Below are 12,848 nucleotides of genomic sequence, written 5' to 3'. Positions count from 1 at the left end.
ATTTAAGGTTTCCTTAAATTTATCTTTAGATGCTCTACGAATTATTTCATTGGCTACTGAGCATCTAAAGATAAATTTAAGGAAGCCTTAAGTACAAGGTCTGACTATGAATACGGGCATATATTGCATCGCATAATTTAATTGTTTGTAACATCTTCTCCCATAAGAGGTGGCATCTTATCCACACATATAGGGGGAAGATGTCACTTTTGCAAGGTATGATATATCAATTTTTTCCAATAATACGGAATATTAAACGTTAAATTTATAAATTTATAAATTTGTATAAATAACAAAAGATGTCTAGAATATTAATATTTTTTCGTAACTTAATTCAATAACATTAAGAAGTTATTTAAGAATAAAGGCTTAAGTGTGGCGTCTTTCCCCTCCCCCCTAATTACCTTACATGTGATTGGAATATTATAGTGAACGTTAATTAAAGTTAATATTAACACATGACTGCCATTCTTGTCCAAAAGGAGAAAAATACGGGATTCGAAAGGATATATTTCCATATCAGTTTATTATTAGTCAGTTTTCAGAATACAATTAACAATATTTGTTTAGTTTTTAAGATTACATTTATCGAATTGCAACATTTATAGATAATCTGCGACAGTAGATGTTCTCAGGATCGCAAGAAGACCAGCTTCCAACAAATACCGTATACCATTTGTCTCAATATCAGCTCACGTTACAATACATATTATGTACAAAGCATATAGCAAGTAAATGAAAATAATTAGTTTTAAATCGTGTCATATAACAAAGGAAATTCAAACATTATTGTGTTTGAGATATATATAGCAAATAGAAAATGATTTACATCGATGTTTGCCATATACGCTAATCTGTTATCTGCGCATTAGGAAGAAAATTATAAGATATATAGCGACTCATTCAAATTGCATTATTTTAATTTAAGCTGACAATATATTCTGGCACAAATCAGATTTTGATAAGACCAATGACACTTTCCTGGTTCACTTGTTCAAGGTTTGGCAATCCAAGATCCTTTGAGCTTCCATCTGCAAATAACAATAAATGAATCAAATTTCATAAATCGTGAATGACAATGCATGTTGCTCTTACAATCGTTCTAATAAATACTTGAAACAATACAGTATTGGAAACCGATGTTGAATACAATATCTAGATACTTTAGCTATGCCTATGTAGGATTCACACTGCGGACGACATCCGATGTCTAATAGAAGAATTTGTTTCCTGAGGCCTGTTACAACAATAGAGTCGCAATTCGTAAACCGTAAGAAATTGGCCAATCACAGTTGAATATGACAAAAATAATCGACTATGATTGATTAATTTTTTACGGTTTACGACTTGCGATCCTATTATAGAACAGGCATACATTAGAGGCCTAAGGGTGCGTTCCGTTTCTTGCATGATGTGCATAATGCATCATTTATCCTTGTTTAATATTCGGTGAATAACAAGGGTAAAAGATGCATCATGCGCATCATGCGTGAAACGGAACGCAGCCCTAGATAATAGAGAGGCGTCAGGTGAGAAAATGGTCTGATTGGCCCGCTAAATCACGTGATTCAGCGCTATTTTCTTTCATACTATGGTATGTTGTAATATTAGGTTAATGTAGCTTGATATAATAGTTATGATATTCCAATATCATATCTGAGTTATGATTAACGATAATAATGTTGTGATATTCCGCAATATAAATTTACTTGTTAATAGGTTATATAGTCAAACATAACAAAGGATAAATATTAACTGTGATGTAAGTACTGTTATTTATTTAAATTTTTATTAAACATATACTTTATTTGAAGAAAGAATATTTATCAAGTTTTTTGTCATTGTTTTTCTTCCTCAGAATGAAGTGCTGTATATATACATGTAGTAATAAATATAAAAATAAAAAAACAAAAGATGAAAAAAGGAGACGAAAACGATGATATAAGTGTCATGCTCCATAGTTTTTCAACAAACATAGAAAGAAAATCTATATGGGTCAGTAATATTTGGAAAATTAATGGATTTACTTCGGAACCAAAGAATTCATCATTTCTGTGTTCTGTAAGTTCTGTTTTGTAGTATGTTCTGTAAATTGTACTCTAACAAATACAAAATAGTTGTTTACTGATACATGTATATTTCTTCAGAAGCTAACTTTACTTTGACATTTTGACAGTTCGCCTACCCTACGGTGAAAGAAAATGGCGGCGATAATCGAGAATTTCGATTATCGACCGCACTTGTCGCCTCTCTGTTATCTAGGCCTCTAGTATACATAAGTATAACGTCATACGTCAGATGTCGTTATATGCAGTGTGAATCCTACATAAGTATATTACCTAGAATCTAGATTCTTATAGGCAGAGTTATTTGTACCTGCACTTGGATACTTTTTTATACGGTATCTTTTAAGTTAGATACGTAGGTACAAGGTATTTATTTATACTCAAGTAGCAAAGTGACGTCAAATGACGTCTTAATAACGTTTTGGTGACGTCTTTAACGTCAATAAGACGTCATAAAAACGTTGCCTTGCTACTAGGTATCCATAAAGCACAAAAACTTGCAGTATCATTGCAGAAACGTTGCAACATTGCAGATTGCACCGTAATATCGCTGCAACATTGTAGATATCAGGAATTGTAATATATAATACGTATTATGGCGGATTTTACAAATCTTGCAGCATTGTTATAGAAATATTAAAAACATTTTAGCTTTTGAGTATGAGCTTTGAGTACTGAACTGCTGTCACATATGGAAACATACGTTAATTACACGTTATATAATTATGAATTATTTCCATTAATTTAGGAATTATAATGTTCGTTGAAACATTTATTGTTGCCGTCGCGCGACAAGATTTTTCAAACTTTATAATCAACTCTTATAATTTTTTGGAATATTTAGATTTATAAAATTCTTTGAATATTGTAAAGAAAATGAAATAGAATGCGTGGAGTTTCTTATTATTTCCATTTCATCAGTTAAGAATATGCACAAAATAGGCATGTCCATATACGTAAACTTTAAAATATATATATATATCTGCATATAAAATATTTCCAATTAAGTATAAAATATAATAATTATATAAAACTATAAAATATAAAAAGAATAATTATTTAAAATATAAAAAAGACTAATTAATATAAAGTAGGGGAGACCGGGGCTAAATGGGCACTTTTTTCAATTGTAATTTTCAGTAACAAAGTAAACGATTTTAGTCAAATGATTATTAGCGTTTTATAGAGTAATATATTATAAGGCTACAAGATGGCAATAAAAAGTTTTGGTGTTTGCAACTTCATTTCATCCATATACACAAAAAATTACGTGATTCGGAAAATGAAATCTCAAAAATTACTTTTGACTAACAAAAATACGTTTGACTACCTAAACATAACAACGCGGCACCTAAACTAACCAAACTTCGTTGGTAAAGAAGACACACGAGATGCTATCTACATTATAAATTAGGAACTCATAAGATATATTTTGCCACTCAAAATTCAAACGCCAGCTTAGTCCCCGGTCTCCCCTATGTATTAATTAGTTCTTTTTCTGCATTTTTTTTATTTATATCACAAATTGTATTTCAAATTATATTCAATAATAATAAAAGAACTATTTTTAATAATAGTTGCAAATACATTGCACTACAACATTGTTACGACATTACAGCGCAATCTTGCTGAAGGTGGACATTTTTATGACGCTATGATATTGCAACAATGTTGCAAATACATTGCGCAATCTATGAGCAATATTACAATATTGCAATGAGATATATTTGCAATCATTTTGAAATTTTTCTATGCTGTATGGATATTGTACATGTTGTGTCATTATATTAGAAACTTAATTTTTCATTGTTATATATTATCGTTTTTTTCTAATTCTCAATTTTGCGCAAGCTCTTTTATTTGCTTCAACGCCTAGGTAATTTTAATTCTTAGTATTTAGTGAATGGCGACTAAAGATAACTTCATAGGAAGAGAGTGGCAAACTGACGCGGTTTCCCTGATTGGTTCCAAACATCAAAATCTATTACAGATGCAGGAAAAATCGCAATTCGTCATGTTAGTAAGTAGTATTGTTTTGTAGTCTCTAAATTTTTACCATTATAAGTTGGAAATTAAGTTGAATCTAAGTTTTTTTAGTCTCTACATTTTTACCACTATAAGTTGAAAATTAAACTGGAACTAAGTTTTTTTTATTTATTTATACCTTTATCAAAGGACTTATAAATTTTTATTTCAAATAAAGTCAAGAAAACAGCTTTAGAGATTCAAATAAAAACAAAAAGTAAGATATTTTACAAAATGCACGGATAGTCCATCGCGGTGATGTATATGTACGTTATAATTTGCATTATCCAAACATTTTTGTTAATAAGTAATAATTTTATATAAAATAAAACTTGTTTATATAGTTTATAAATAAAGTTTATAAATAAAGCTTGTTGTTTTCCTTTTTCCATTTTTCTCTTTTTTTTTTGTTAAAAGTACTTAAAAAGATATTTAAATTTTTCATGTACTTTTATGTTGTACCTGTATCTATACCAAAGTAATTTTTTAAAAATATATCTATAATTTTATATATATATATATATGTGTATACATAGAGGATGTCCCACTTAACTCGAGTATCTGAAACATTTCGCTTGGTTTCTATGATAGGAAAAAATGTTTCAGATGAAAGTGGAACGGTTTTATATTTGATTCATCTCATTATTCTGTTCATAAAAGTATTAAGGTAAGGTTGACAAAAAATTAAGTTTACTGGTTATTTGATATTTTATGTCAATATGTGAATAAAGTATAAAATATTTCGTAAACTATTGATTTTTTTATATCTCTGTCTCAATACTTTTATATGCAGAATAATTAGAGGTATCATATTACGTAAAAAAAATTATACAATTCCTTTTAAAAAAGTGGAGGTAATCTTCATATCTCTCTTTTCGAACTTTCCATTTAGATGAAAAACAACATGACCGAAATACATTCCTTTTGAACCGTTTCAGAGTTTCATTTAAAATATTTTTTTCCTATCATAAAAAGCAAGGCTGGGTAGTGCTAAGTTAAAAAGATAAAAGTTAAGTTAAAAAGTTAATTAATTTTAACTTAACTTAGTTACATTTTAAACTCTTAACTTTTTAACTTAATTTAGTTACATTTTATCGGTAACTATTAACTTTTAATTTGATTTTTTTGAAGTCAATCCTCAAACACAATGCGAAAGGATAATGAGTATATAATTTAATAATTTTATATTGTATAATCGTTACTTGTGAACAAAAATAACTAGATTCTTTAATAAATATGCTGTAAGAAAGGAAAAATACAAAAAATTATGTAAAATGGTCAAATTTTTTATTTTTCTTTTTTTTGGTTGTTCGTTCGGACCAAATTTAACTTTTAACTTTTCAATTACTTTTTTTATTAACTTAACTTTTAATTTAATTAATTTCATTATGGATTAACTTGTATTTTAATTAAGTTAAATTTTCAAGACTGTTAACTTCAACTTAACTTAGTTAAAACAGAAAGTTAACTTACCCAACCCTGATAAAAAGCAAGCGAGATGTTTCAAATGCTCGAGCTAGATGGGACAGCCTGTATATATAAAAGTGATAACGGAAAGTAAGACTTGAGATGCTACATATACAAATACAGGAAAATAGTCTTAACGTGTAGTCAGACACTGAATATTTACATCATGGGTACGTTTCGATTTTAAATAAATTATAAATAGGAATTAATGTTCCCCAATCTTCGTTTTAATGTTGACTTTCATCTTTCAAAGATAATATTTATTTACGTATTTATCCTCGACATACAATCTAAATTATCGACAGTCTCGCTTTTAATCTGTTTAAATACAGAAAAAAACATAATCTTTCCAACACACGTTTTATCATAATAACTTCTAATATATAATATATAATATGTTAATTTTTGCGGGATCTCACATCAAATATTCTTGTGGAATTATTATATCTGACAATTGTTAATAATTCTCTCATCTTTCTGCAGTAATTAAGTCACTTAAAATAAGTTAAACTAAATTAAATTATTATATATCAAAATGAATTAATACTTGATGTAAATCATTTCAGAATTTCTGTACTAAATTTACACCGAAATTCTTACACTGGGGATCATTCAATCCGTTAGTGATATTTTCATATTAGAATGAGTAAACTGTCAACATAATTTAAGAATCTTTGTAGCGCTGATGATGACTCCAAAGAGAGTCAAAACATTCGACTAAAGATATATAAGATGTATAAAATGAAAGATGTACAAGAAAGATGTATAAGAAATATTGCATCAAGCTACACTATAAATTTAATTACGTTAAAATACTTGTGTTACATTCTCATTTATCTCAAATTTATTAGTTAATATATATATGTGTATATATAAAACTAAATACTTTCCCCCCCACGCAATATCTATATTATACCTAAATTAGAGTTGGTGAAGACCGCGTTATTTGTAACGCCGTTATTTTTTTCGTTACTTTTTTTCGGTAATGATCGTTACTTTTTTCTGTACAGTAACGGTAACATCGTTATATTTTTGCAGTAACGATAACATTCAATAATAACAATTCAGTCATTACTTTTATCGTTACTTTAATTTTTATTTGATGGGTCGGATTGGATCATATTTCAATAATGCTGGTGCTGAATGATGTTTCGCTTTTGGGTCCCTAGAGATGTACCTATTTCTCGTTACCCAAATTGTGTCGTTATAACAAATGAGCGAAATACTTCAAATTTTTTTTAAATGCTTGTATAAGTATACAAAACATATTTACAATTAAAGTTTAAAAATAATATTTAATTTAAATTCGGTAATTGTTAAGTTTAGCTCCCGACGATTTTACCAGATTTGGTCGTTTTTTGTGCAAAAACGCGTCGAATGAGCCTAATTTTATCAACATCGTATGTGAGGGAGCTAACTCAATAATTTCCCGAAAAGTAACAAAAAAGTAACAATTCGTTACTTTTTCAAGTAACGGTAACAGTAACGCGTTACTTTTTTAAAATGAGTAACTAGTAACGGTAACGAGTTATTTTTAACACAAAGTAACTGTAACGGTAATGCATTATTTTTTTAAGATAACGTTCCCAACTCTGACCTAAATACCTTTCAAACGGTATTTAGTTCCAACACTGTTTGAAACAATATTTGTAATAAATAAATGGATATTATTTTTCGAATATCACACGATGATTTATGATCAACAATTATATCGAAACGATAAATCTTCCATAATTAGAATTAGTATAATTAAGAAATATACGAGAAAACCAACTGTGTTCTTACAATAGTTACAATAATAACTTTTTATAATGATTTATTAAACTTTTGAATTAAAGCTTTAAAAACTAAAACTTTCATTTTTATAGCTCATACCTGAATAAACGAATATAACTTTAATAATTGTTCCAGCGATGCACCTTGCGACGAACAATCCATATTACTCGATCTAATTCGCATATCTTGACTCCTTTTACCTTGACCCCATCCGGTAGAAAAATTTAATTGAGCTTCACCGTCCGCAACAAGGATTAAGAAAAGAAATGCTATACCGAGTAAACTCATAGACATCTTACAAAACCTTAAAAAAATATTATATATCATGTTACTATATAAATAACGAGAATTATATTGTATTTCCGTATATAAAATTATCGACTGTAAATCCCGGCTCTCGGAGATACTAATAAATTGAATTTATAATATGATAAATAAATGATCAATATTTATGTAGTTTTAAATATTTATTGGTTTTGTTACATTGTAAATATTTATAAATGTTTATAAATATTACGTTATTATCGTAATAATAAAATATTTTTGAATATTTATACGGCTAACACCGGCGTGGATGCGTTAAATATGCATGAGATGTCATGCGTATGTAAAATATGCTCAAAGCTACAAATATTTCTTGAAGGAAATTCCCATATATGTTCATAATAATGCAACCAAAAATACTAGCTATGTGCAACCTTCTATAATAGAAAGAAATTTATAAATTCTTTAAAAAGGAGTTTTAAAAAACTCCTTTAATTTTTAATGTTAATTCACAAATCTTTTCACGTAGTATAAAATTTAAATAAAATTTGATCTCCGATAAAATAAAATATGCTTCTAGAATCTTTTTTACTCTGTATTAATAACTGCGTTTGCTTCAAGAGCACCTGTGTTATTCGCGTATCGAATATTATATCGTCAATTCGATATAATCATTGTGAGCAAACTTGACTGCTTTTAACGAGTCAAAATAATCGCACTATTAATTCCCACAGGAAATAAGAAGAAAAAAAAAGATAAAGAAAAGAAAAAGAAAGACTCACATGGTAACACTTTTTTTTACAGATAGATATACAGAATGGTCTAATTTTTGTTAGAGAAACGCACACAATGCCGATGTGCAAGAGAACTCGTTTACGAGAGTCCTTAGATGCGGTTGCTGGTTTTATACATTACTGGACCCCTTACTTTAACGCGCGCGCACATTACAACATCTCGATACACTCGATCGCTATCCCAAGAGGGATAATGAAAATTCTGCGCCGGCGTTAAGCGTTTCATTTTGCAAGCTGTCCTGAAGATCATTTCTCGCGCGATTCTAGCACAGAAGTCGAGGCGCTAATTAAGATATAAGAGAGATTATGAACGATATGCTACAGAGATAAATTTAAAGATATAATTCGCGATCGCGCGATATTCTTTATAATTTTAGTTGTGACTTCATTACCCTGAAGCCATTGATTGTTTTCTGTGTGTACACACGTATACGTATAATTAGTATATGTATTGAACAATATTGATGAAATTATAAATTCTACCGTGTTATAGCTGCACCAGAGTGAATATTCAATATTTATTTGCTATATTTGCAGTAATATCAAAATATATGAAATTATATGATCTTGATATAATATCACCTTTTTTTAGCAATCTTCATACATAGAAGGGGTGTTTCATACAACTGAGAAAGTAATAATGTTATATAAAAGAAGATAAAATAAGTCAGAGGCGTAGAATATAAGATACAATATGTTATTTTAAAAAGAAAAATTATTTTGAAAATTAGAGAATTAATAATGTATAGAAAACTTTACAGAGTATTAAAGAAAGGGTTCGGGATTTTTCGCTATTTGCTTCATCGTTTTCTTTCCCTTAGTTTTATATATTTATTATTAAAAAAAGAAAAAAAAGAAAAAATTTTATTAAGACCGATTTACATATGCAATATATACATATAATCTTTAATATATTAATAATATTATCAAAGATTAATATATATATATATATATTGAAATAATATATTCAAAATATTTCAATTTTATGCAATTAAAGCGGAAGCTGGCTATTGATACAATCTCATATTACTTGATTAAACTTGTAAGAAAATTCTATTCATTAAAGTGAAATTGATCAAGGATTAATCTTGCAATTTTTTTAATTGTTTATCAAACTGTTGCAACAACAATTATTAAGATATAACTTATACATATATGTATATAAAGAGAAAAACATTTCAATTATGCACATTTTACATTAGCTTTATAATAGGAAACAAAAAGGCGTTACATCGATACGCATCTTGATGTAATAGCTAGTCTTTTTAGAGAAATGGTGTCTATTATTTTTTAAAATTATTGTGCACAGGTCATTGTGATGTGCATGATTATATCTAAAAAAGTAAACTGTACTGTTTGCGTCATTTGTTGCTAAATTAAATTAGTGCGTGCGACCATGACGCTCGAAGGCTTCCGACTAATTTGCTAACGAGGGACATAGCAGGATGTGAAGCCTCACCGATTATTTCATCAGTCAATATTACATATCCAACAAAGTATATTGAATACTCATGACGATATCGTCGCACGATCATATGTCGTAATGTTAACAAATTATTATTTTTTAAAATGTACTCTTATACATATAAAAAAAACTTTTTGTACAAGAGCACGACATTAGCGGAATGATTAAAATGGAAAATGTATATTCGAATTTCACTTTATTGCTACAAAAAAAATTACATATAACGAGCTAAAGATGAATCGAAGAAAAAGGATATTGGTGCGCTCATATGCGTTGCTGTCGATTATCACATATTAAATGGTTCATGATACTTCTTATTTTTCTAAATAATGTACAAGCTTGTGTACACGCGTACACATTATGTTTATCGCGCGTATATATATTTTTTTAAATATCTAATTATTTGAGTTTTTTACAGAACGTTTTTACTAATGTGTAGACATTGTAAGATCCAATTAAGATTTAATTATTAAGATTGTGTGTCAAAAAATTCCTGATTTTCCTCTATCTTAAAGGCAGTGTCGAGTAAACATTTATCAACAGCATTCATGAACTCTTTATATTTTATGACCTATTGTTTAACTCTGTGAATAATAGAAATGACAGTTACAGATGTATGAAACTGGTGAGGAATAATGATAATGCTAATTTTTTTACAGTGCCGTGTGAAGTGTTGTACAAATTTCACGGACAAGTCTCTTTAAGGATCTTTTAACAGGTGTGTATATAAGGAAAACGCCTGTTCGCAGAAAATTACAAAATTCTTATGTTCCTGCACACATAATGAGCTAATATTATTAATAGAATAATTAAAGAAAATCGAGCAATATTTAGCATTAGTTGTTGCATGCCTAATGGATTAATCTATTACAATTATTATTACCCTAATCTTTATCATATAAACTTTAAATTGAAGTAACATCTTTGAACAACACTTGCCAAATATCGCCTCAGTGTAAAAAAGAAATGCACGGCAGTGCGTAAGAGTTAAATTTTATGATATATAATTCTTGTTATGCATAGATCTGTTATATTAATTTTATCCATTTCTCATCTTAATCGTTGTTCAATGGCAAGTCCCTAAATAACTCATAGACATTCCTAAAGGAACGTTCGAAATCTGCTCTTCAACTCTTGAGATCACACGTATCCATCTAAATTACGTTTCTTATCATATACATATGTTATACCTATACGAATTACATTTCACGATATGTACTAATACTGCATGGTACGTTGAGTTCTTTCCAACATCCGATTAACAAAAAGCAAATACCGATGTTCACTTTCGGTATCTCTTGTAAATATTAAATTATGACTTTTGATTGTGATTGCTTTTATGAATAAAATATGCTATAACCAATTTTTTTTAAGTATAAAAACACCATTTAACATTTCTCGGTTATTTATGCACGAAATGAATGAATTATTGAGAATTTACCGAATATAATTTTATATATATATATATATATACAAACTTTAATAAAAAGGATTTGAACTTCCTAAAAGATATATTTCTCTGAAAAGATTCTCTAGAAGTATATACTTCCAGAGAATATCATAATATTCATTTTATTACAATAGACGATACGTATATGTATAGTAAACCTCATAAGTATCAAAATACATTCAACAAACGTTCCTTCACTGCATTTATCAATTTGTCAATGAATTATAAAAAATAATAAATATCAGCGCACAAATAACCGAGGAACATTTGTATGAAAATATGTCTCAACGTAACCACATGCAGATAATATACATATATATGTCACCTTTATTATATATAAGAACCTTAAAAATAACAGTATCCATGTATACCTAAATACTTGTCAATTGGCATGAAGATATAGCAAAAATGACGGCGTTAATAATATTATAGTAAAATCAATGAAGAATACGAAGAACAAATGTCCATGACAAAGATGTGCTATGTTGTCCCAAAGCTATTTGCGAGCCGTGATACACAATGATCTTATCAGTATGAGTTATTATTTATGGAATAAAGAGAAAGATTAATGTTCAAAGCGCGCTATGGCACTCGATCTTCATGCGTCATTTCTTCGTTTGTCTATACTTGGATACAGTTGCTTATAACGATAAAACCTTACTGGCGGAACAACATTACGAACAACCTTGCGATGAGAATAATCTTTTCGATTCTTATGAGAAGTATACACGTAATAAAGGATGAATATACCCAAAACTGTTTGCATTATACTAGTAGATTCAAACAAAATATTGCAACAGATTGCTAGCGGAAATCGAGCACATTTATCATTTTATAACCATTTAAATAGTATGTTTATGTATCATTTTCCTACAGTCAATCTGCTTATATTCTGTTAATTTTGTTATATTACTGTTGCCATTTTGCCAATAAAATTTGTAGTAAACACTTCGACTTGGCTGCCTGCGTATATATATGTACGTGCATATATACAATATACAATATGCTTACATATATATGCATAATTATACATGCATGCATGCATGCACGCATGCACGCACACATATATTTTTATTTTGCAATATATATTGGATATAACAATATGCATGCAATATTGTATGCGTTCATCTTGATAATAGTGATGATATCGTTACGCTTGTGGCATCATACATCATATGTATACTAATTCTTTCCCATTCATACATATGTAATTATTATAATGTCATATAAATTAAAAAAACAGAAGAGTAGCGCTATATATTTTTTATTCTCATAAGAAACTTGTCCATTCTTTTACAATTACCTCATTGATCGCTTGATATTCAGTTTTCTTTTATATCTATATATATATATCTCTCTTTTTATATATATATATTTTTTTACATAATATACGTATAAAAAATAGTCTAGAAACCTTGTAACTTGATGATTACCAGACTCAAGAATGCAGATCTATTGACAAAAATTATGTTCTCGTTGTAGACTTGATTACGAAATCGTGATGTTCTTGACGTTTCATGAACTGATGTTATTTGATTACA

The 12,848-nt window shown here is 28.5% G+C and overlaps 1 protein-coding gene across 1 annotated transcript; it reads right to left on the bottom strand.

The window, feature by feature from the left end:
• Positions 1-845: 845 nt before the first annotated feature.
• Positions 846-8,504, bottom strand: LOC108723180 (hypertrehalosaemic prohormone). Its single transcript, XM_018448725.1, has 3 exons — positions 8,381-8,504; positions 7,434-7,638; positions 846-1,031 (listed from the first exon to the last, which is right to left on the bottom strand). Coding segments are annotated over exons 1-3 (252 nt in total). The 5' UTR covers positions 8,383-8,504; the 3' UTR covers positions 846-986.
• Positions 8,505-12,848: the final 4,344 nt, after the last annotated feature.

The sequence above is a fragment of the Mycetomoellerius zeteki genome, unplaced genomic scaffold, assembly GCF_001594055.1.
Source record: "Mycetomoellerius zeteki isolate Tzet28-1 unplaced genomic scaffold, Tzet1.0 scaffold224, whole genome shotgun sequence".
Lineage (NCBI taxonomy): Eukaryota > Metazoa > Arthropoda > Insecta > Hymenoptera > Formicidae > Mycetomoellerius > Mycetomoellerius zeteki.
This window is presented reverse-complemented; position numbering and strand designations above follow the sequence as displayed.